The sequence below is a fragment of the Dryobates pubescens genome, chromosome 5 (genome assembly GCF_014839835.1).
Source record: "Dryobates pubescens isolate bDryPub1 chromosome 5, bDryPub1.pri, whole genome shotgun sequence".
NCBI classification, from domain to species: domain Eukaryota; kingdom Metazoa; phylum Chordata; class Aves; order Piciformes; family Picidae; genus Dryobates; species Dryobates pubescens.
Genome location: NC_071616.1, coordinates 20,557,007 through 20,583,897, shown reverse-complemented (window position 1 = coordinate 20,583,897; position 26,891 = coordinate 20,557,007). Strand labels below are relative to the sequence as shown.

The following is a 26,891-nucleotide window of genomic DNA, read 5'->3' as shown; positions in this document are numbered from 1 at the left end:
TTTCAAACCTCTGTTATCCAAAACACATAGCTAAGAAGCTCCTATGTTCTCAGTGTTAAAAATGATAAAGCAAGTGTCAAGTCCTTGTTTATTGGTTATTCATCTTTATAAAGGAATCCTTAAGGAGCAAAAGGAAAACCTTTTATTGGGAAGAGGCATGTAGGAAGGTAGGAAGTGGGCAGTATCCTAAGAAACACATCCTAATATATCCAAACCAATATCCTAATGAAAAATTAGGTCTTCATTAAGCAACCTGCTGAAATTCTCAGCTTGTCATCAACACTGCAGTTCTTTTCGTATTATTGTCAATATTTACTTCACTTAAGTAGGAGCTCCCAAAGCATGGCAAGACAATGTTCCATAGCATCAGTTAGTGAACACACTGAAGTTAATTTACTTGCAAATGGCATTTCTCATTTTCTTAAAAGTTAACAACTTTCATTAAATGGTTTTAATCAAGATAAGAAATGAGGAATATTTTCTTGAAGTGTCATTTTAAACTTTTATCCTTTTATTATCTTCTTTTGAATGCTGTAGCAATGGCAAGTGCTTATCTCATGTCCCTCCTACAGCACAGAGACTGCTCTTTCATTATCAGTTTTTAAGACGCTGTAAATTTATCTCAGCTGCTGGAATTCTTCTTAAGGGGAAAAAAAAAAGAGAAATCAGTAATGATGCACATATCTGCCTCTGGGAAAATAAAAACTGCCAATGATATGCTGGGAACGATCTCCTTAGACTGTTTGCACATAAGTCTTGCAGTAGTTTTATTGTAACCTAGCAGTGTAATTTCAAGTAACATTCTACGGTGCGCTGACAGCAAGCTCCTACATTACAGCTCTGCTCCAGACTACAATTGAGAATGCTGTTGTAGTCTCATGTTTACAGTTGCTCAATGATTGTGTCATATCTGCAGAGCTTTCAAGAAAAAAATATAACTTTTTTCCCCAACACTGAGACTTCAAAATTCAGCCTAGGATTTTGGTAACAAGCTCAGTACAACACTAGAACTAGTGAGCCTGCAGAAATTGCTCCTCTTCACAATTTTAGCTAACAATTTCAAGGGATTTAGACAATATACGTGAAAAGTATATCCCAGAGTCTTAGCAAAATCAAGTATGTGGAACAGGACTCTTATATTGTGGGAAACAGCAACATGAAGTATAGAAGCACATGGGACAGAAATATATCTACATCATACTACCGCCTTAATGAGGAAACAGTTTTGCTTCCCTTTTGTGCCTTGGGGATTGTTACACTGGTCTTCTCCACAAAATGGTATAAATTCTACACCTCCACCACTAAAACTCTCAGACAGAAGAAAGCAAACTGGCACTGCAGTCCTGCAACCAGAACTTTTTAGCTATTAGATCAATATAACCATATGTAATAAATGTATTAGTATAGAAAACAAAGAGAAACACACACAACCTGAGAAAAGAAGCTGAACTAGGTATACACCCCTCTCAAAGCCTAGGCATTTGCCTGCAAAAGCTTCCACTTGTTTGCTCTTCCCCTCATCCCATAACGCTTGCATTTCAGATTGTACAGCAACAGCTTTAAAAGAACAGGCATAGTTTGACTGTGACTACCCTCCCAGCTTTTAACTCCCCCTTATGTAAGTAAATTTGGGTTTTCTACAAGTCAGAAAGAGGCTTTAGCCACCAGCCCTAAAAAAAAAAAACCAAAAAACAAAACACAAACCCAAAACCACAAACAAACAACAAACTTTTAAAACAAATAATAAATAAATAAGTGAGCTATTCTTGTGTTGCCCATCAGAAGACAGACTGCTCTGGGCTCTACGCAAAGATAAATTCTCCATACAGAGCACTGGCCAACACTTAAATTACCCAGTGGAAACACAGTTCAGCTGCACCCCTGAGCAAAGCACCACCTACCCATCAGTTTTACATGGCACCCTAACTGACACAGGCTCAGGGGAAACTGGCATTGCGGTGGATGCTGCTTATCTTGACTTCAGCAAAGTTTAACACATGGTCTTCCACAGTGTTCTTAAAGCCAAATTGTGGAGATATCATGGCTTGGCTAGCTGGTAGAATTTGCTAGGCTGTCAATTTTGATGTACTGTGATTAATAGTGCAAAATCCAGCTAGTAGAGAGTTACTGCAGGGTTCCCTCGGGAACAATACTATCTCAATTAGCCATGAGACATCAAGGCAGAAGGCACCCTAGACAAGTATGCAGATGACATGAAGCTGGGGAAGCAGTCAAGAAGGTGGGGTGGCCATTCAGAGGGGAGCAAGTTAGAGAACTGGGCTGACAGGAGCTGCATCTGTCTTTGAACTTCTTGAAAGTCTGACATCTGAGATGGAATAACCCCTTGCTAAGTACAGGATGGGACTGACCAGCTAAGGAAGAGCTTGCACAAAAGGAGCTGGAGGTTCCCATGTACCAAGAAAGGCCAACCACATACTGAGTTGTATTAGCAAACATTCAGCCAGCATCAAGGGAAGTAGCTATTCCCCTCCGTGCTGACCTGATGTTCTAGATACTACCTCTCAGCCAATGTCCTTGTCTGGTGACTATGCTCCCAAATTCTGCAGTTGAAATAGGAGGAAAGGAACCAGTTTACAGCTTTGCTGGGAGGGCTGCCAATGTTATCAGCAAAAAAAACAAGGACTGGAGAAGTCTATTGTTTCATCATTGAACAACTATGAGAAATAGCTCCAATACCAAAGCCACCAATTCAAAGACTGAAGAATGAGTACAGCAACAACCAATACTTGGAAGTGCTTCCCTTGCCACAGGGAGAGCTTAGTCTAGGTGGAAGATAATAAATAAACTGAACACTGACAAAAATATTTTTCAACTGAAAAACTATAATCTGAATATGTGCTGGAAATAATTACTGGCAATGAACTGGGTCCTCCAGATGTGACAAGAATGCAGCGATTTGGGAGTCACTCAGAGACAGCAGCACAGATGCAGTCCATCTGTTGCATTCACTAGAAGACTGATCCTATAAGGACCAGAAATTTTCATATGGAAAAGAAAATTCAACTTAGATTCTGCAGAAGTGGGACTTGATGATGTCTGAGATCTTTTCCAACCTTACTGATTCTATGATTCTATGAATACTCATGCAGGAAAACCAAACCTTCAGCTCCAGGCAAGTACAGAATAGAGAGTTCTCTGATTTCAGGTACCAACTGAGATGCAGCAGCTGAAACTGCCAGATGTTCTTTTATAAGAAGACTTCTTCAGTAACTACTTGCAATTATTTGCAATTATTTCACATTTCCTTCCTCATTTCCATGGAGATTGAGGATGGTCCAGTAGTGATTTTGATGACAAATTTCAAAGGAAATATTCTCAGTTCAGACAGCCAGCTCTTTTGCTCTTTTCCTCAACAGGGAAAGTCACAAGGAACACACCTATAATCTCATAACCTTTGGAACTGAATTGGCAGAATTTCATTACTCTGCAGCCATGGCTTCACTGGGGCTAGCTGAGGTGGGAGGTAGATTTTTAATGCAAGTTAGCCAGAAAGGGACAAAATCTTTGCAAAGCAGGGACACAGTGGTGCTTTCTCAGAAAGCAAGTTAGGTAACCTCTCAAATTTTCTGCATTTTAACTTGAAACACCAGCTCTTTGTCCTAGAATCACACTGCACATTATAGTACCTGAAATGACAATAACAACTTTGTTTTCTCTTGGAAACTGCAAGGCCAAAAGGTTCTCTACAAGCACAATTAAAAAAAAAAAAAGTTAAAAGGACCAGTTACAGGAGGAAAACTACTGTAAAACAGATAAAGTGGGAAATTCTCCTGGCAATAAGACAGAGGCAAAGTTTGGAGTTCTGGGGTTTATGCAATAAAGACTTTCACATTTCAATTAGTAGATGTCATGCTGTCGAATAGGAGGATTTTTACTGCACAATTGTTTCTTTGTTTTAATAATATTATGGAATATTCTAAATCAGACAATTTTTTTTCCACACTGAAAGGCATTTTTAGTGCCTATATATCTCCCCTCTTTTGAAATTCGCTTTCCATCATGAGTAGTTCATATATGACACCACCATTCCTCACTACTTACCAATACAAAAGGAATCTGAAGAAAACTCTGATTTCTGTCAAAGTATAAGCTTAGACTTCATTTTTGGCAGACAAGCTGCTCCTTCATTGAAGAAACAGTTAGTTTTCTCCATTTAAAAATTCTGATTAGCAAATCACTGCACTGTACCAGCAAATACAGTCAAAACATCACTGAGGCTACTGTGTTTCTCTCAAACTAGGATGTTGAAAACTTACATCATTCACTTACAGCTGATCTAAAGATGAGAGCTCCACAATTTATGTTTTATTGTCAAACACTTAAAGGATTATATCTAAATAAAATATACAATATACAAGCTTCAAAGCACACGTTATCTGCAATGTCTTATTTCCAATTAGCAAGTCAAAATAAAGAAGGCATAGGGAACATTTGGCTTCAAAAGCAGAGCTCTGGAAGAAATCAAGATTTTGGTTGTTTTGGGTCTGATTTAAGGCTGCTATTTTCCAAAACTGCTGAAAGGGGGTAAGATGGGAAAATTATTCTGTCTCTCAAAGGGGGGAAAATAGCAGACATACCACCATGTGACCGAGTATTACATCATTCATACTTACAACAATACTGAGTCAGTCTGGCAGTTAAACATAAAAGACTTTTTTTTGCCTTCGAGGAAGGACATGGACTTGTTGTAAAGGCAGGCTAACAGTGAAAAGGTTAGAAAAGGCTCAGCTCACAATTTTACTTGGCATGAAATTACAAAATGCTAAAAGTATGAAGTTTGTGTTATAAAGACTACTGTCATGCAAACAAAATCCTAGTGACAAGCATCAGAAGAAACAGGACAGCTCTTGAAAAGTAGTAAAAGTATTATTACCCATTTTTAAAAGGCTTATACTTTATTATGATGTAAGAAATCATTATCAAGACCACTTTCAAGATGTGGACAGGCCAGGTATGAGAATCAATCCTAGTTTTTCAAGACAAATCTGAAAGATAATATTGTTTCTCTGATAAATCTGCACTTTGTTCTTACAGTATCAAAAAGCTGTGTAAGTCTTAAGAATACAATGAATGCGGACATAGATTTAGAAGACCTCAAACCAACACAGTACTTGTAGACAGCAAGCACAGAAATGCTTATAGTTCTCAACACGTTGGCTTTTATTCACTCTATTTTTCATTACTGATCTTAATTAAACTATTGAATAATGTGAATTTGTCTTCTAAAGGCATCCTTCTTACCGCATTAAAATGCAAATATACAATCTTCAAAATTATTTTAATGAAGGAGAGCATTTAATTTTCTAATTGACTTCTAAAGTATTAAAATGCAGAAAACATTAGTGATGGCTACAACCCGGAATATTTGACTGGATCAAAAATGTCAACCGTAACTGATCACGTTTGCTACCAGGATTTGTTTAAATAAAGCATCAGGTAACACATTTCCCCCCCCTCCCTTTCTTCTTCTGTTTTTTGGGGGTTTTGTTGGGAGGGTGGGGGTGTTTTCCCCTCCTCCTCTCTTCTTAAGGGGGGTAGGCATGCAGGGAAGGAAGGGGAAGAGTTTCTGCCACATCCCACACCACATCCAGCATATCCTCTGACAAAAGCAAGAACGTGCTACACAATGACCATCTGTACCATACTGGGTTTTATTTAGACGGTATTTGAAACATATTAGCTCCCATCAGGCCAAAACACCACCCAGTTATAATGGTGGTTTGCTGACATCAGCACCAAAATTCAGATGCAGAGATAAACTTTTGGATTAAGCTGAGAGCCAACCCAATCATTTCCTCTTTTAAGCTTTAAGAAGATTGTTAAATATTTATTTTCAGAGGCATGCAAGGATTGCTGAAGGTCAAATACATCAGAGGTGTGATTCCCTTCCTTATCTTCTCTCCTTTGTATTTATTTCAGTGGAAGGAGACTCCCTGCCATCACATTTCCTTCCCCTCATCCATCACCCAGAACTCATCCCTGCCTTCATTCCCTTCATTAGTTTCCATGTCTCTGCCACCACATTTCAAAGCATCACTCCCTCTCAGTGCTGCTGGAAAGGAAGGACTGCCCCTCACATTTTCATCCTGGTATTATTGATGCCTCTTAGCTTTCCTGTTTGTTCTTTGCATTTGCTTCTTTCCTTGTTTCACTCTTACCATGAGAATGTCTCATCAGTTCAGAAATTCCAAATGGGAGCCTAAGTACTGAGGGAAGGGATGATGCAATAAATTGTATTTATTATTTTGATACATGCAATAACAGACTATTATTATAGGCATTAAAAACCCACTGCTTCTGAAGCAATTATTTCTGCACAACACAAGGTCTGACATGGTGACAAAGACCAATACAATAAACATTTCTACCTGCTCATAACCGAATTCAGCTCACAGTGACAAAGGTTGTAGTGGACCTAATCCAGAAGCCTACAGAGTAAAGCCTGCCCTTTCCTTTCAAAGGAGGACTGTGATGTCTTATTTTGCTCCAACACAGAAAGGTATCATGGGCAAGGACAGAGAATCTCCAAAATTAAACAATCTAAGTGCAAAGCTCTACTGAGTGCAAACTTCATTCAGCAGTTGTGCCTATCGATGTGCTTTGAGGAAGAACTGCCTATAAAGAGACTTAAAACACTGCTTTCTAAACCAGTAAAGTATTTCTGCAGTCAAAATTCAGAAGACCTTTGACTTTCACTGTTCAAAATTTCCCTTAAATGAGGAAAACAAGTAACAAAGCTACCAAAACCAACTGAAATCTGTAATCTTGATAGGCCATCTTGTGACCTGGTCTCCCTCTCTAGCTGTGCAGATACTTTGTTTCATGTCGCATTATGGAAAAGTTGACAATTTGAGACACCTGCTGGGTACCGACATCCTGAGGGGAAAAAAGTTGGCCACTATTCTACACAAAAGCTCGTGAGAATTTTGTCAGCAAATTCAATGGGGTAGGATCAGGCCTCTCCTTGCCAGTACCAGAGGTCAAACACTGTTTTATCCTGAGTTAGTAACAACTGAACAGAAAAGCAGATTTTCAGTGTGTGCAATTTTTAAACAAAACATTAGCCTGAACACATACTCGCAAAATTACAGTCCTCCTTCTTTTGGATGATATATTTAGAAATCCTATTAGCTGGAGAGATCAACATTCTTATCTGAATTTCCAGGATGCTGTAACATGCAAAATTAGAGCAGCTCTTTTAAGTGGGTCAATTATCACTACTGCACTTAGAGCAGCTTTTCCTTTCCCTCCCTGCAGCATCCATAGCGGGCATTTACTACAAGGATTTAAACAGCAAGATGTCGACTTGACACACACCACAATGTAAAGTTCCCTTCCCCTTTTACATTTTCAGAATCTTAAAGGAACAAAGAAAATCACCAAGTACAGGATCTCCACATTAAAATTACGGTCTCCCTGTGGAAAGCGTTGATGACATTCAGCGACAGGGCACCCTGCTGGATAATGCCTGTCAGTAATCACACACACTGTTCTCCTGCCACATCTGAGTCATGCACAAGTAAGGTTTATGGCTTCCTCCCACAAGCAACGAGAGCAGAACTTGAGGGCCACTAACCATGTCTCCAACCCAGTCCACCAGATGCCGAGCCATACAACCAGTTTGAAAGACTTCAAGTTTTTTTTTCTTTTTAAGAGGGAATTCTCTCCAATAGACACTGCAAATCACCAGATACAAGTAAAGCAATTCAAGATGCCACCATCACTAATGAGAATACAGAGGGGACTGCCAGGTAAGACAGGACCTAGGGAAACACAGGCTCTTCTGCAATATAGCTGGAGATGCTCAAGACAAGGTACCTGAGAGGGACACAGTCCCAACTCCTACTGCCTTGCTGCCCCACTGCCACCTACCTCTGAGCAGAGGACAGCATCCAGGAGCAGCAATTGCAGTAAAGGGATGCAGAGCCACACAACAGTGTATCTATTGCTATGCTTGGCTGCCCTCTTCCCTACACCTCCAGCATTTTCTTCTGTGGTACCAAATAAGAATAATCACACAAACCAAACATTACCAAACACATTAATTATTTGGAAATAGATGCAAATAACATTAGGCAACTATAGCCACACCCTATTTAAGGTTGCAATTTTACATTAATAGATTGAAACTCTCCCAGCTAAAATGCGTTCACTCAAAAGCATACTAACTTTAAAACTCATTTTGTAATTAAGAGGGTAAGGCCCTTCCAAGACTCCAGATCCAAGTAAATGTTTCATTAGGAAGTAGTTCTTTACCATGAACTGCAATCAAACACTGGAACAGGCTTTCTAGAAAGGTGGTTGATGCTCCAAAGCTCTAAGTGTTCAAGGGGCAACTGAACAACTTCTGGTCAGCCCTGAAGTGATTGGGCAGTGGGACTTGATGATTTTATGTCCCTTCCAGCTGAAATATTCTACCATACTCTATTCAATTTCCATGAAGTGATGTCTTGGCATCCTTTAACACACACACACACACACTCACTCACACACTCTAAAATAAATAGTATATATGTTTTTAAATGTGCAGTTTAAAATCCATTTTTAATCTCATGTCCATGCCACACTTACCACATGAAACACACTTTAAATCCAACTGTATTTTATCAAAAGTAGAAAGTAATTTACTAAAAAAAGTCCTTAGCCAAAGAGAAATAGAAACTAGTTTTATTAACTTCCCTAACTAGAGCCCTAAGATTTTTTTTTTTATTAAAGCCCAATTTCAAAAGTTAACTTTAACTGGGCCTGCTGTCTCCAGGAAGTTTTAGTAGAGGTCAGAAGATAGCCAACTTTGCTAGAGATCCTATTTTTCCTTTCTAATAAAAAAGGAAGTCTTGCCCTTTTCCTTGCAAAGATAGACCTTGAAGTGTTAGTAGGGAAACAAAGAACGTATCCATCAAAGGCTCTCATGGTGAGGTTAAACAAAGCTTCTCAAGACAGTCTATTTGCTAATGTTCCAGAGGAAACAAACCAAACTCCTCTTGAGAAGACCAACAAGACAGAAAGTCTCAGTAGTTGCTGCCAAATGTAGAATTAAAGAAATCAGTTCCTGACTCCATCATAGATTTTCTGGGTAACTTTGAAAGTGTCAGTTCTGCACCTGGAAATGAAGATATATACTCACAACTTCTCTTACTGTGGCATGAAAATAAACCAGGACCATTCAAATAGCTTGACAATAAACTAGAAGTACTGCAGACAAATAGGAAATAACAAAGCACTGCCCCTTTCACTGAGGGGGTGGCCTTTTTTTTTTCCCAAATCCTTCTTGACTGCTGGGATCCTGCAACGCCTTCATAATCTTTCCTCAAACAAAAAGGAGGTTCACAGGGCAGAGGAAGCAGGGGAGGAAGAGTGCCTTACGCTTTCCCCAGTTCAATCTTACAAGCGAAAAGACATCACAGCACTAAACTGTGTCCTATTAGCCTGTTCCCAAAGAGGTTATTTTGCTTAAATATTTAGCAGAAAGGTTCTGCAAACAACTCAGAGGCTTGACTTTGCTTCCTTGGACTGACCCCAGGAGGACCCCATCTCCTTCGACTACACACAAAGCTCCTGAAGACCACCTGAATGACTTAGGAAACATCAACTCAAGAGGCTGTTCCAGCCCCAGGCACAGGGAAGGGCTTGGCAAGCCCCACAGCATCAAGATTGATCAGCTTCACTGGAGAGAAAAAACCTGCCCCAAACTTACCTCTGGAGGCAAACCGAGGGATATTTACACAAGATAGCTGGTGAGGGAACTTTGCGAGGACTCTGATGTGGAAAAGGTTTTATTTATTGTGCTCCAAGAAGACAAGATTTGTTTTAACTGAGGGTGCTTTTTCCAGAGAGCTTCAAAGAAAAAGAATATATTTAAAAAAAAAAAAAGGGGGGGTGGGGGGTAAGGGGGATAAAAGACTTTTAGAATGTAAGGTGTAGCTGAAAAAAAAAAAAAAAACAACAACAAAACAAAGCAAACAAACAGGTGGTAGCAATGGAAAACACTGCCAACTAGTGAACAGTTGTACACTTTCTCCCTATCGGTTGTGTACAGCAAAAATGGTTACAGACCAAATGAAATGTTCCTTGATTAAAACAAACTGATATCCCACCTGGAAAATCCTGGCCAGACTCTCATTGTTCGTGAGTGACCCTAGGGCAGCCACAGGTTACAGCTGAGCCCATAAGTCACTCAGACACCCTGCCTGGCTCTTCCCAAGCTCGGTCTCTTGGGAACAGCAGAACCAGCTAAAGAGCCCTTTGTTTCCATTCAAACATATGTAGGGGTGGAAAAGCTGTTCAAAACATTAAAAAGAAACAACTGAGAACTGTTACTATTCCAAGGAACAAATTAAGAGCCAAATTCTGAAATGCCCAGAGCACTGTCGGTGCCAGCTGAAGTCAGATGCCACTGGAAATGTTCAGCATTGCTCAGCCCCTGGGAGACTGAGAACCAGTTCCATCCAACCGCAGGATTTAAAAATCACTGTCTGTTTCAGACATATTTTTTTCATTATACCTTTGCTTCTGCACTGATAATATAGACACATTTTTTTAAAAGAACAATAAAAGTTTTTATTGGTAGCTCATCAAAAGGATGAAACACCTCCCAAATTCAGTCAATAGCTAGTAAGTCATCCTCCCTTTGAAACATTAACACTGACAAGTAATATAAGCAAGGCAAATGAAGCGCTATGTCAAAGTTGCTCCATCCTAGGGTTTTGTGTCAAATCAGCTGAAAAAACCCACCATAAACTGATGGAAAAATCAATTCAAATTTCAAATAATACGTTAAACTTTCCAAAGAACTATAAATAAAAGCTGCACCTTAGATAAATAAACTTCTGTTCTCTTCATAGTCACACCCTGCTTTTTTCAGATTTAAAAGAAATAAGAGTTACTGGAATATTTTGAATTTTTGCATTAATCAATGTATAAGAACAAAGGCAAACTTGGTGTTTTCTAGTTTCAGGGTGAGGTTTACTCAGGCATAATTCAGACTGCACCAGTAGACTTGGCTACAATTTTCCTCACATATTCAGAAGCTGTCTGGCGACATGTACATTATGAAAAAAGAATAAGCAGATATCCATGTCAGATAAATACATTCCACTCCCTCAAACTGATCTCAATGCAGACACAATTAAATCCTGTCTTCCTACTCCAAAGCTTCCCACTCCTCTGGTTCTGTTGCTAGAGAGAACACAACATTTCTTTCTACTACAGGCCTTGTGTATCCTACCATACCTCCCCAGGCCACATACACATTTTCACAGAATCACAGAACATTAGGGGTTGGAAGGGATCGCCAGAGACTGAGTTCAACCTCCTGCCAAAGCAGGATCACCTAGAGTAGGTCACACAGGAATGTATCCAGGCAGATTTTGAAAGTCTTCAGAAAAGGAGACTCCACAACCACTCTGGGCAGGCTGTGCCAGTACTCCATCACCCTCACCATAAAGTGTCTCGTGTTGAGGTAGAACCTCCTGTGTTCTACCTTGTACCTGTTGTTCCTTGTCCTATCACTAGGCACACCAAAGAGACTGGCATCTTCACCTTGACACCCACCCCTCAGATATTTACAGAAGTTGAAAAGATCCTCTCAGCCTTCTCTTCTGAAGACTAAACAGCCCCAGTTCTCTCAGTCCTTCCTCTAGGGAAGATGTTCAAGTCCTCCAATTGTCCTCATAGCTCTCCACTAGACTTTCTCCAGCAGATCCCTGTCTCTCTCAAATTGGGGAGCCCAAAACTGGACACAGTATTCCAGATGTGGTCTCACCAGGGCATAGTAAAGGGGGAGAACTTCCCTTGACCTGCTGGACAAACTTCTTAATGAACCCCAGGATGCCATTGGACCTCTCAGCCACAAGGGCACATTGCTGTCCCATGCAGAACTTTCTGTCCACTAGAACTCCAGAGTCTTTCTCCATGGAACTGCTTTCCAGCAGGACAACCCCTAATCTGTACTGGTGCCTTGTGTTATTCCTTCCTAGATTTTTGTTTCTTAAAAAATATTATGGTAGAAAGACATGTTCTACCTCAGAGACTCATCTGTTCCCAAATAATATCTCTTGCCCCTGTGACTCCCAAGTCACTCCACTAATTCGTGTGAGCCACCCAAAACCAACGTGTTGTCTCTGAGCTCTGAGGATGCAGCTGCCCATCACTTCTCCTCCCACGGTACCTCTTTCCTCTAGAACACATTCACCAGTCTTCAGTCTTTACCTTCCTTTCCTAAATTTCTCACATATTTCTTCACAAATTTCCACAGCCAACACAATGACAATGAACACTTCAAATTCAGTAAATCATCTTAACACTGTATATAAATCTCCAAGTGTTACAGCTACCGTATGCCCTTTGTGCGGTACCATATGGCATACTTTTCCTCCCTGCTTGTCATCCTCTGTTGGCTTTTCCAGAAGACCAAAATCAAAGCTTATCACCCTGAATGTGCATCTTCTTCATTCTTGCTAAAGCATTTTCTCACATGGCTGTCCTCTACACTGTCTCTTGGTCCCTGTGGAGCAAAGGCCCTTGGAACACACCTGACTCCCACAGCACATTTTTGTATTGACAGATCTAGGCTGGAAACAAATATAAACACACTGATAATGATCATCCTAATTAATCTATGGAAGCTTGAATGTATTTTAATTTCAAAGGTCAGAAATATGCACAACAAACTAAAAAGCAATACCATCAAAATTGAGCCATATGGCTATGCACTACCAGTTCTTGATTCCCAGGTGTTACAGTAACTGCAAATGAAGATGTGATGTTGATATAGAAAGAGAGAGCCCATCTTTGTCATCTTATTCATACTTTACTCCTAGTATTTTACATGAAGTATCACACAGAGTATTATCTCCACTTAATACAAAGAGGTTGGGAAATTAATTTACATCTTTATGAAGTGCCACCCAGTCCAGGGTGCCTTGCACAACCGAGATACATCCTGAAATACTTTAAAGAAGAATATGAAACAAGCAAAGGACTCTTTTTTGTTTGCCAGAAAAGTTAGTCACACTTACTGCACAGATGGCTGCTACATTACAAAGTACCTATTTGCCTCTTCTAGCTTTTACTGCTTCAAATGCTTTTTTTATCACTGGAGGAAAAATGGACTTGCGTGTCATGGCTAGGCTATCATTCAGTAGCATCCAATTGTGGTCGTTTGAGGCTGTGCCTTTAAGAACAAACACTGCTGGAACACACTGGCTAATGTTTTTGGTACTAGAACCAAAACATTCTGATATTCTAAACGAATTTCATTGGTTGATAAACAAAAATTCAGCTTTAGATTGTGAAGCGGTTGGAAAATTTTTTTTTCCTCAGTTCAGTTCGGTTTGGGAGTTGGGGGAGTTTGGTGTTTCAGCCTGTTCTCCCTGCCTGCTTCTTCTGCGAACTGCTGGACTTGGCCTTCAGATAAGCAAACACTAATCCTGCATGGGCTTTTGAAGCTTGCTAACAACTCTTTTCCTTAGTAACTTGCCTTTCTCTCTCTCTAACCCCTTTTTGGGGAAAAAGGGAGGTAAGGGGGGGAGAGAGGGGGTTCCAAAGAGGGGATCCCTCCCTGAGGGAGGGATTTTTGTTGTGTTATTTGCCTTTGCTGTGTATTTCTGTGTATATATTGTAAATACCTGTATATATTGTGTTATATATAACCTGCTTTCCATATATGCTTGTAAATATATAGCTTTTGCTCTTCGACTGAGTTAGCTGTGGTTTCTTGCTCTGTGGAGGAGGGAGAGCTAGGCCCTCTCTCAACCTACCACATTTATTGGCTGCCCAACTCGGGGCTTGCTGACAAATTAGTTTGATTTATTGCTTGTTAAGTCGAACGAGCAAACATGAAGGTGTTTTGGCTTTTTGAGCGTCTGTTCTTCTCGGTCTTTGGTGTATTGATCTACAAGTATTGCCTGGGTATGATTATCGATAAGATAGGTAAATATATAATGCAAAAATTATATTTGTGGTTTAAGTACAAGATTCGGCTTCTGTATGATCAGTGCCTGGAATTCTTTTATGTTAAAAAGTACAGGAATGTTACATCTAGCACACTCCCTATTGAGATAAAAGAGTTTAAGATTCCGCTCGGTGAAAGGGTAATTTTAAGTGATGGCTGGGATCCAAAGCTGATTTTCTTGATGTGTGTAGTCCTGCTGCTGGTGATAAGTAATGTGTATTTGCTAGTGACACTGTACCGGGAGAGAAAAGTTTATAAGGCATGTTTTGTTATTAGACGGAGGACAAAGAGACGAAAACGCCACCCTAGCTCTGTTTCAGGAACATCCAGTGAGGATGATAATGGAGAATCTGTGTCAGTTAAAGATAAAGCTAAAAAGTCAATCGGCAAGGCAGCTCTGAATAGCAATGGTGATGATTCTGGCAAGCAGCCAGGGGCTACAGTAGCCCCAAACATGGCGGCTCCTGTGTCCCAGGCAGCCACCATTAACGAGGCAAAGTCATTTCCTCCTTCTTCCATGGCAGGAGCGGAAGCGTCCTCCAAAGCAGCTAATCTGTCTCAAAGCTTATCAGCTTCTGATAATAAGGCAGCTGGAAACCCAAACACAGCTCCAGTAAAGCAAGTAGCAGTTTTAACAACAAGGAAGGGTAAGACTAAAGCTGATTCAGGAGCTGACGGGGATGCACAGCAAGGTTCTTCTGCTGGGGAGGAAGAGAAAATCTGTCTTAAAAATATAGCTGAGTTATTGAGATCATCAGAGGATCGAGATGCATCTCTTGGTAGGACAGCAGCTAGTGGTGGTGCTTCTCAGCTTAAAGGGATCTTTGAGAGGTTGTTGGGACCACAAGTTGAGGAACAGGAGGCAGAGGAGCAAGAACAAGATGACATAACCGACTGCTCTTCACCACGTGAGGAGCTTAGAAATGTGAGAAAAGACTATCTCAGAGCAGATAAGGAGCCAGTTCTCGCTTGGCTTGGTAGATGTTATGATACAGGTGCTCCAGCTCTAATGGTTGGAGACAAGTCAGCAGCCCAGCTAGGAACTCTCTCAAAGGATAATGGAATAGATAGACATCTAGGCAAGGCTCTCGGTAAGGTTAATCTGTGGATACGCCTTCTAATGGCGGTTCTCATGAGATACCCTTCCCGAGATGATCTTCCATGGAATCCTAAGCCCTGGACTACCATAGATGAGGGAATCAAGCGTCTGAGAGAATTTGCTGTTAGAGAGGTACTCTATGGTGAACATGAATCTCTGAATCCTGATGATGTTCCTGTAGGAAATGGTCTTACTAAAAAGCTCATCAAGCTTGCTCCTTCCAATTATGCAAACATTCTGGCAAGCAGAATTGTAGCAAGAAATTATGGTGGAGCTCCTCTTACGGTTGGCCAATTCACTGATCAATTGAGACAATTGGATGATAGCATGACACGTGTTTCTTTGGTTTCAGCCATTGAAACTCTGTCTGGAAAACTGGAGAATTGCATGAAAGAGCTGAAGGATGAATTTAAAAACACCATCTCCCAATTGGCACAAAGAGATGATTCCAATTCTTCCTCCAGGTGGGTACAGGTTTCATCTGTGAGGAATAGACATCCTCCAAGGAGGTCATTCCAAAACAGATCAAACCAAAACAGACCACCAAGGCAGTCACGTAGGACTATTTGGATTACCCTGCGTGATCAGTTTGGTGAGAACATGAACAGGTGGGATGGTCAACCAACTTCTAATCTTTTCAGGAGACTGAGAGAACTGCAAAGTGGCAGAACCCGAGGTAGCAATACCAGAAGGGTAGCTGTTACTTCTACAGTTCCCCAGGACAACTCTAGTAGCTCCAACAGTGGCTCCAGTTCTAACACTGCACAGTGTGCTCGTTGCACCTGTGGACATGTTCCCCATAACTAGGGGTGCCCTGCCTCCCGCCAGGGGGAGGAGAGGGGTAATACAGATAACAGAATCTATTGGGATGTGTACATCCAGTGGCCTGGCACTTCACACTTTCAGAAGTACAGGGCCTTGGTTGACACAGCAGCTCAGTGCACCATATTGCCATCAAATTATCAGGGATCGGAGTCCATAACTATTCTGGGAGTCACTGGTGGATCTCAAGAGTTAAGTAAGGTAGAGGTTAATATAAGTTTAACTGGTAAACAGTGGAAGAAGCATACAGTTGTGACCGGACCTGATGCACCTTGTATTTTGGGAATTGATTTTCTGAGAGAAGGGCGTTTCAAAGACCCTAAAGGTTACAAATGGGCTTTTGGAGTAGCTTCTGTAGAAATTGATGGACAAAAACTGAAGCTGTCTGCTAGACCTGAGCTTTCTGATGAATCTGCAGTTGTGGGACAACACAAGATTCAGGACATTAAGTTGCCGGTTGCTTCTCGGACTGTGCATCACAGACAATACAGAACCAACCGTGACTCTTTGTTGCCCATTCAGAATCTGATTCGTCAGTTGGAGAGTCAGAAAGTCATCAGCAAAACTCATTCACCTTTCAACAGTCCAGTGTGGCCTGTGCGAAAGCCGAATGGAGACTGGCGTCTGACAGTGGACTACCGAGCCCTGAATGAAGTAACTCCGCCTATGAGTGCAGCAGTACCAGACATGATGGAACTCCAGTATGAGCTGGAATCCAAAGAGGCCAAATGGTATGCTACCATAGACATTGCTAATGCCTTCTTCTCTATTCCCATAGCAGAGGAATGCAGGCCTCAGTTTGCTTTCACCTGGAGAGGAATCCAGTACACTTTCAACAGACTGCCAATGGGCTGGATCCACAGCTCCAGCATCTGTCATGCAGTAATCCATGATGCTCTGGAGGAAGGTGGTGCTCCAGAACACATCCAGTTCATCGATGATATCATCGTCTGGGGTAAAACTGCTGAGGAAGTCTTCGAGAAAGGTAACAAAATCATGGACATTCTCCTGAATGCAGGTTTTGCCATCAAGAGAGACAAAGTGAAAGGTCCTACCACAGAGATCCAGTTTCTGGGAGTGCAGTGGCAGGATGGACGCCGACACATTCCAGTGGATGTGGTAAATAGAGTCTCTACCATGGCAAATCCCACGAACAAGCAAGAAACTCTACGTTTCTTGGGGATAGTGGGATTTTGGAGACTACACATTCCTGGATACAGTCAGATTGTGAAACCTCTGTATGATGTGACTAGAAAGAGGAACAGTTTCCACTGGGGACCTGAACAACAAGCAGCCTTTGACCAGATAAAGCAAGAAGTAGTCCAAGCAGTGGGTCTGGGACCTGTGCGAGATGGTCCAGACATTAAGAACATTTTGTACACGGCTGCAGGTGACAATGGTCCAACCTGGTGCTTGTGGCAAAAAGCTCCAGGTGAGACACGTGGACGACCTCTTGGTTTCTGGAGTCGAGGTTACAGAGGTTCAGAGGCTAATTACACTCCAACAGAGAAAGAGATTCTAGCTGCCTATGAAGGAGTGAAAGCAGCTTCTGAAGTAATTGGAACTGAGTCACAACTTCTCTTAGCTCCCAGATTGCCAGTTTTGAATTGGATGTTCAAAGGCAAAGGTTCCACACCACATCATGCCACAGATTCCACCTGGTCTAAGTGGATGGCCCTGATAACACAGAGAGCTCGAATGGGAAATCTTGAAAGACCTGGTCTGGTGGAGGTGATCTCAAGTTGGCCTGAAGATACCAACTGTGCTAAACCTCCAGAGGAGAGAGTAACTCGTGCTGAGGAAGCTCCTCCTTACAATGACCTTTCTGATGATGAAAAGAAATATGCTTTGTTCACAGACGGTTCCTGTTGTCTCGTCGGGAACAAGCGAAGGTGGAAGTCTGCCGTGTGGAGTCCAACACGCCGAGTTGCAGAGGCGAAGGATGGAGAAGGAGAATCCAGTCAGTTTGCAGAGGTAAAAGCTGTCCAGCTAGCTCTCGACGTGGCTGAACGTGAGAGATGGCCAAAGCTTTATCTCTACACCGACTCATGGATGGTAGCCAATGCTCTATGGGGTTGGCTAAAGAACTGGAAAAAGAATGGCTGGCAGAGGAAAGGAAAACCCATCTGGGCAGCTGAACTGTGGCAAGACATTGCTGATCGAATCGAGAGAATTCCAGTGAAAGTGAGACACATTGATGCTCACATTCCCAAGAGCAAAGCTACTGAGGAACAGCAGCACAACCATCAGGCAGATCTAGCTGCAAGAGTTTCTCAAGTAGACAAGGACTCTGAACTTGATCTCGACTGGAAACACCGAGGTGAGATATTCTTAGCTCGGTGGGCTCACGATTCGTCAGGACATCAAGGCAGAGATGCAACATACCAATGGGCTCGTGACAGATCCATAGACATTTCCATGGATGCCATCACACAAGTCATCCATGACTGTGACATTTGTGCTGCTATTAAGCAGGCAAAGAGAATTAAGCCCTTGTGGTATGGTGACAGATGGTCCAAATACAGGTATGGTGAAGCTTGGCAGATTGACTACATCACTCTACCACGTTCTCGTTCTGGTAAGCAGTACGTGCTTACTATGGTAGAGGCAAACACTGGATGGCTGGAAACTTACGCAGTCCCACATGCAACTGCACGCAACACCATTCTCGGTCTGGAGAGACAGATCCTGTGGAGACACGGAACTCCAGAGAGGATTGAGTCAGACAACGGAACTCACTTCAAGAACAACCTTGTAAAGAGCTGGGCAAAAGAGCACGGTATTGAGTGGATTTTCCATATTCCTTACTATGCACCAGCTGCAGGGAAGATTGAACGCTACAACGGTTTGTTGAAGACCACTCTCAAAGCCATGGGAGGTGGATCTTTGAAAAACTGGGAGAAACATTTAGCACAAGCAACCTGGCTGGTGAACAGTAGAGGTTCAGTGAACCGAGCTGGACCTGCACATTCTGATCTGCTACAGAAAGTAGAAGGTGATAGAGTTCCTGTTGTTAGGGAAAAGAATCTGTTAGGTAAAACTGTTTGGGTATTTTCGCCCTCAGGAGAGGCTAAACCTGTCCGAGGGGTGGTTTCAGCAGAAGGTCCGGGTCACACTTATTGGGTAATGCAAGAGAATGGTGAAATTCAGTGTATTCCACAAAGAGATTTAACTTTAGCTGAGAGAGTTTAATTTCAGAATGTTGTACAGCTACAGCGCGTCCAAAGGAAAGAGTCCCTGAGGAATCTACGGTGCACGAACCCTGAGAACCCTGAGAGCCCTGAGTCAACTGAGAGTCCCTGAGTCCCTGTTTCCCTTTTTCTTCGCTTCGTCTGCGGAGAGACAAACTGTTTTCCATTTTCTTGATTTTGGATTTTCTTGGACTTCTGAATCATCTACATCTGAGTATAGCCGGAATGGACGATGAACTTAACTTACGAACTGTAAATATTGTTCTGGATTGGATGGACAGTACGAACAGCCAATGAAATTGTTTAGAAAGGGGTGGACTGTGGTCGTTTGAGGCTGTGCCTTTAAGAACAAACACTGCTGGAACACACTGGCTAATGTTTTTGGTACTAGAACCAAAACATTCTGATATTCTAAACGAATTTCATTGGTTGATAAACAAAAATTCAGCTTTAGATTGTGAAGCGGTTGGAAAATTTTTTTTTCCTCAGTTCAGTTCGGTTTGGGAGTTGGGGGAGTTTGGTGTTTCAGCCTGTTCTCCCTGCCTGCTTCTTCTGCGAACTGCTGGACTTGGCCTTCAGATAAGCAAACACTAATCCTGCATGGGCTTTTGAAGCTTGCTAACAACTCTTTTCCTTAGTAACTTGCCTTTCTCTCTCTCTAACCCCTTTTTGGGGAAAAAGGGAGGTAAGGGGGGGAGAGAGGGGGTTCCAAAGAGGGGATCCCTCCCTGAGGGAGGGATTTTTGTTGTGTTATTTGCCTTTGCTGTGTATTTCTGTGTATATATTGTAAATACCTGTATATATTGTGTTATATATAACCTGCTTTCCATATATGCTTGTAAATATATAGCTTTTGCTCTTCGACTGAGTTAGCTGTGGTTTCTTGCTCTGTGGAGGAGGGAGAGCTAGGCCCTCTCTCAACCTACCACACCAATAAATGCCTTTAAGTAAATATATTCCTTTAAATATGTGACGGGCATAAAAAATATTGTTAATGTTTTTAAATCCACACAGGTTTTATGAATAATATAACTCCAAAGTTCACACAAAGACTTTACATTAGAAAAGACTGGTGTAACAGGCAAGCCTTCCTTTTGATTCCGTTATTCCTGCAAAACACCTTGTCTTTTTTTCTGTTACATGCAGATGCAATGACCACAACACTATTAGAAAACACTGTTATTAGAAAACTGGATGTAGTTTCTGAAGCTAAGAAAAATCATAATCTTAAAAGGAAAGCTAAGCTGCTCCACTGCTACAATATATAATGAGAACAGCAATCTAGAAAAAGCATCAGATCAAACAGAATACTGCTTTAAAATGGAAAAGAACTAAAATAACACAAAGTAATCATTTGATACTAAGCTCCAAATTCCAGCAACTGAAACACAAGAGAAAGTAAGTTTAAAAATATATTAAAGAAAAAAATGTGGATAGTCATCATTATTTAAGTTTACATGGATTTTAATGAGGCTCTACAAGACAAAAATAGGAATGGTGTAGAGCAAGGAGTACTCACTTGCAAATCTGGCTTGTATGCAGTCCCACCTCCAGCCACTGACATCCTGCATGATCTCTGAGCAAATATAGAATTTATCAAATGCCTTTTTCCCCACAACTAAAACAGGAGTGATACTATCCTTCCTGCAAGCACTGAAAGAAGGAAATCCAAGTATTACGATGGAAAAACCCACTGAAACTCTAACCTGCTCTTTAATGCTGATACTGCAGGAGGCTTGAGGTTTTAATTTGTTTAAAAAAAAAAAAAAAAGAAAAAATATGCCACAAACAAGTAATCCCAAGCCAAGCACAGGAAAAGTGAGATTTTATACAAGAAGAAAATGTTGAGGGAAAAAAAAGTATTGTGGAGTTACAGATGGGAAGCAAAGTGACATTTATAGCTTCTTGTAAACACTAAATTTTATACATTTAGAATGGGAAAATTTTTACTTGAACCACAGGATAAACTGTTATTCACTTCATTATAGAAAACCAACAGTGACAGACAGGCTCCTAAACACTCACCTTTTCCAATTTTGAGACAAGGTCTAAGTGGGATAGTTACCTTGGTAAAACTATGCAAATTTTATTTATTTATTTATTTTAAACGTGAAAGGATACGAGGAGTTCCTTCTGTCCTACACACCAAGTAGAGGCACGCAGCAATTACATGGGTCATCTTCCTCCCCCGGGTTAGGTGTTTGCTCACAGCCATCTTGAAAAAATTAAAGGCAGTGTCCAGACAATGTTGATTCAGTTGAAGCTGGTTCCCCAAGTGGTGTATCTGACGTTTCCCTAGAAAAAAATATTAACAAAGAAAAATAAAAGTCTTCACTTTGTTGTTAACATACTTCTGTGTTGGTGGGGTGTTTTCATTTGGGTTTGTTGTTCTTTTCTCTGTTGCTTTGGGGTTTCTTTGGTTTGGTTTTGTGTTGCTTTTTGGTTTTGTTTTTTTAAGGACAAAACTGAGAGGATGGATTTTGGATTGAATGTCTGTATGAAATAAAATAACCTCTCAAGACTGAGAGCTCCACAGAACAAAAAATAATAAAATAAATGTCTCATTTAGAACTGCTAGAATTGAAATGTGTGCAAACAACCAGTCCTGGAAAATGAAGCCACAAAGAGCAACTCCAGAGAGGATCCAAAACACAGCCAAGACTTCTCAGACAAAAGATTATGCCCCACTCCTTTATCGTCATTTGACAATTAGCACTTGGTTAGCTGAAGCAATGAACTTCTGAAAACTGGAGGTCACGGAATGATTGACAGCGATGTGCAAATAGAAGAGACATTTTGCTGCAGCTCCCCAAGAAGTGAGGAAGTTTGCAGTTCCTCTGACCACAACCAAAGGAATGAGCTCTGCACTGAGCTTGCCCATGACCACTACCACCAATTGGAGGCACTTCCTTCCTCTGAACATTTTCGCACCCGAGCCTGCACTTAAGGCTTGGCTGCCAGACTGCCAAGATTGGTTTGTGGCTACAGGAAAACAAATGTGCCTTCATCCTTAAAACAATGAAAAAAAAAAAAAAAGGAAAAAAGTGTGTTTCAGATGATTCATGGCAGGAAGTGGTACAGCTGCTGGGACAGATGTGGGAAGCAAGGCCCCATCCTTCCTCAGGGCTCCAGCTTTGGAAGAGTGTGCTGAAAAGACAGCTTAAGAAAAGGATGGGGGAAGTCATGAGGAAAGCACTGAAGCTCCTCAGCATACAGGGTCAGACAGCACATGAAGAAAATCCTATAATTCAATGTGCTGGGCAGATGTTTCCACTACGTGTATTTACAGGAAACGCTCATCTGTTCCCTTCAGAGATGTCATAACAAGCCTTTCTGGAAGGGGCATGACACCTGCCATGCACCTTAGCTACCACTGCTCACACAAAGAGATGACAAACAGGCAATGCTTACCAGAACACCACCAGCACAGACCCCATTTCTTAATTTTATTCATATCCCTACATCATCATCACTAATAATGTGTTACAAAATGCTTAACCTCTGAAGAACATTCTGCCAAAAAAAAAAATGCTTCCATTCAGCTTTAATAAAAAGTGACTCCAGCCACACAGCCAGGGTCAGCAAGACTCCAGCCAAACAGGAGCTGCTACAGCGACAGCTTCTCCTTCCTGCACAAGTGGCAATTAGTGCACTTGCCAACAGTATCTCCCTTAAGATACATTGGTCAACCAGGTGTAACACATTTGGAAGTAGTAGTAATGACAGAGGAAGGATATATCACTTTCCACAGGAGGTGTGGGTACAATAAGCTCCCCAAGAGTAATCCAAAGCCCATTATGTGAACAGTGTTTCCACTGCCATCAGCAGGCCCTGGACTAGTGCTGATCAGCCTCAGTCTCTCAAATATAAATATTGCATTTTCCAGAAACGAGGACACTAACTAGTACTCCTCATCCCCTGAATTTTTCACACAATGCCAAAGCAGGCTCAAGGCTTTTAATGGCCTTAGGAAAGCATCAGTTTGTTCTCATCAGGAGCAAGGAGAATTACCTGCTTTTGAGTAGTAAAACTTCTTTTTATAATGGCAGCAAAGCAGTTTTCCTGACTGCTCCCTCCTCTGAGTGAATCCACTGTGGAGACCAGCATGGATCAGGGAGACTACGGAAAGCTACCTCTTCTTATCATCTAAGCTTCCTATTTTTGCCATGCATGGCTGCTGAGATGAAGACACAAAAGATTTTAGGCACTACATGCAGATGTAGGAGCAACAGTTTTAAACTAGAACAGTGTAGATTCAGGTTAGACATAAGGAGGAAGTTCCTCATAATGAGCATAGTGAAATACTGGAACAGGTTGCCCAGAGTTACAGTGGGGACCCCATTTCTGGAAACACTCATGGTCAAACTTGATGGGGCCCTGGAGCAACCTGATCTAGATGGACATGTCCCTGCTCACTGCAGGGAGGCTAGACAAGATGACCTTCAAGAGTCCCTTCCAACCCAATGCCTATGTATCCCTCCTTCAGCTGCAGGGAGATCCAGATTGTAATCCCTGCAGCAGCAAACACATAGCACTCCCTTTAAGCAAGATGGTACAAATCAAAGTCACAAAGGCAGCTGATAAAAAGAATCAATCTCACCAGTGTCAAGCGTTGTCTGAGTTTTGCTTTTTTTAAGCTTTACAAAAGATAAAACGACAAGGCTCCTATGACAAGGAAGGGCCACATGCACTCCTGAAGGATTTGTGGGCTAACAGTGAAACCAGTATGCAGGGTCCACCTGGCTCCACACAGACCAGGCTGGTGAAGACCACCAAGCGAGAAGTGATGAGGAAGCTTCCCACAGCACCAGCATGGCAGCAGATGGTGTGGTTCTGTGCACACACTAGAGGAATTACCTGGAGATGCAGAGTAAGAACATAAGCATCCATGAGACTACTGCAACACTTCCCTGGCTCATCTCCATTACAAGGTAATCCTTCTCCCAAGCATAGCACACTCTCATTTAGGGAAAGCACAACTCTGAGTGCATTTCAGAAATAAAGAACATACCAGAAGATTTTAAAAAAAACATTTTTAAAAAAAATTGAGACAGATATTTGAAATTCATTTCTTTTATAAGCTATTTGTTCCCCACTGAGCTGGCCCTATACTCAAGCTACCATAAATTTTCTGAGAGTATTTAACCTTTCCTTAGTTGAACTGTAATTCATCATAATCCATCCTAGGTAAACAGTATGGTTGGTTGAGTAATATATGATTTTGGGGTTTTTTTTGCTGAACTCTTCATCCAGCATCAATATTTTAAACCATTTAAAAGTACAATTACTTTAGGGGTGACCAGTCATTGTCCACTAACAAATACCAAAGAGCTCTAAGAGCACTTAGGAAATGTTATTTCTCTGAATGTTTTACTCAACCTACAGCAGACCAGTGAAGGCTTTAATTCTGTATACTAATACTCCCTCCTCAAGCTGCTTTGCTAGTATTATGTTACTCTCATAGACTGTGGAAAAATAAGACAATTGTTACACTATTACACTTATAAATTATGTGCATCTTGATGATTAACTTGGGTTTGTGCTTATCTGTTTCAAGAGAGAAAGAAATGTACTACTTATAGGATGATCTAAGACAAATATTTACATACTGCAACCAGTTTCCCATATACTAAAGAAAGATCAAAAGCTTTTCTTGTTCTCCCACCACCACCTTGCATTTAACATGACAACAATATTCTATTTTTCTGTCACCTTATAACACACTAACAATAACAAAACTAGCTGGAGAAGTTAGTATTAGTGATCATGCTTCTATATTTCTCCATAGGGAAGACAAAATACTTCCTATCTTCTTAGAAGGACCTGTTGTGGGAGAACGAGGGGTGATGGGGTTTGAATTAAAGGAGGAGAGGTTTAGACTAGAAAGGAGGAAGAAATTTCTTCCAGTGTGGGTGATAAAACACTGGCACAGGCTGCCAAGAGATGGTAGATTCTCCATCACAGAGGCCAGGTGGTACATGCCTCTGAGCAACCAGAGGAAGTTGAAAATGTCTCTGCTTATTGCAGTGGAGTTGGACTAGACACCTTTAAAGGTCCCTTCCATCCAAATAATTATTCCATGAAATTTATCCTTCCTATACCTCTGTAACTGTATTCCTTCTGGCTCCCTCACAGATTCAAGAAGCATCTCCATTCAAAAGGTATCTCCAAGAAAGGACAGGTATTGACTAAACAGCTGCTGCTCCATTAGTCCATTCAAGCACCAAACTGTTGTACAGTGCCCTCATCCCAGTCAGATGACAACCAAAGGTACATAATTTTGTGTCTTCCAATCTTTTCCTCAAATCTCACCCATCTGACATTTCTAGAGCTAAAAAATTCATCTCTGTAATATTTTAACTATAAATACAGCAATTTACCCGGTTGGTATCTGAAGAGCAGACATTAAAACTTAGAGAAATCAGGCATAAGAGAACAACTGATCAGAACAAATTCTCTATCCAGTGCTCCGTTGACAAACATGGAGAGGCCAAATACCCATTCAACGCTAACAATCCCCAATATAAAAAGTCCTCATAACTGCAATGGTAGCCACAAACCCTGGAGAAGCATTTAGGCACCTTCCTATAGGAATGACTGCTCCTGAGCAATATGGTCAGTGCAGGGAGGAGTAGCAGAGCAACTGCAAGCTACAACCTGGGAAGATGAGCAATTCCTTCCAGCAAACATACAATATCACATTGTCTATCAGCCCTTGAGTGTACTTCCACTGCTCTTCTCTAGATGGGTGGCATTTTATAACCTTCCATTTGCTGTTTATCTCCTGACTGCCTCTATTGCTTGCTCCAGACTAGCAGCATGGCTTCAATCAGCCCTGATGGCTGACTAATGCCCTTTCCGCCAGTTTGACCATATGGTATCAGTGTGCAGTGAGCTGGTCCAGCTATCTGCAAGAATGCAGCAAGCCTTATGATCTCAGCCAAAACAGTGGGAATTATCCAACATTACAAAGCAATTTATTAGCAATCTGCTCAATATGGTGTTCACCAGACTACATCGCAGTGTTACAAACTCAGATGACTTCAACTGTGCTACTGGATGGAAGAGAACTGCCACACCATTAAACTCTGCCATGCTCTGGGTTATAAATCAAAATCTCAAGACAACAGCTTCCTGACTTTATTATCCATTTTATCTAGCAGAACATCTTTTTTAAAGTTTGAGTGGGACACTATTCTAAAAACTCCTATCTCAGTACAACAAAGGGGCATCATCACTTTTTTCTAAATGGCTAGACAAGAGTACAACATAAGACAAAATATAGAGGGATAAAACAAGCCTCTTAGTAGGTGCATCTTTTATTAGTAACTTGCAATAAGAGTTGCCTCTTTGGGGCCTTATGGGGGTTTGATAGATCCTGCAATTTATTTATTTTTCTTAACCAAAAGAAGCAAACTTTAAGGTCAAAGCTTACACTTCATGCCGTCCTTGCAATTCAGTGATGCCATTAAAGCAGTGCGGGAAATGGACAGGGAACAGTGTCTTTCCAAAAGGGCAGGGTAAGATCATCAGCAAGGTTACAAAAATCCTCCCCCTTCCCTCACCAGTAAAACAGTAAAATTATTCTCCTTTAAAGAGCAAAAGAACAGAAGTCCAGAAACTACAGAAATTTGGCAACATATAGGACACACACCAGGGAGCTCACATTTATTTCTCAAAGGCTCATCATACCATCAGGGTGGAGGGGGAAGCAGGGGAAGAAAGGAGAGAGAGAAAAGCTTGCACTAGTATAAGCAACAAACAAAAACAAGTTCCCAGGCTACCGAGTAGTAAAGTTTATCACGCT

The 26,891-nt window shown here is 41.3% G+C and overlaps 1 protein-coding gene across 2 annotated transcripts in view; it reads right to left on the bottom strand.

Moving 5' to 3' along the window:
- Positions 1-26,891, bottom strand: part of BRF1 (BRF1 RNA polymerase III transcription initiation factor subunit) — a 181,883-nt gene that overhangs the window by 116,467 nt on the left and 38,525 nt on the right. For both annotated transcript variants that reach the window (XM_054161745.1, XM_054161746.1), the window contains exon 3: positions 21,206-21,379. In XM_054161745.1, coding sequence (XP_054017720.1) covers positions 21,206-21,379 — 174 coding nt within the window. The remainder of the gene's footprint in view (positions 1-21,205; positions 21,380-26,891) is intronic.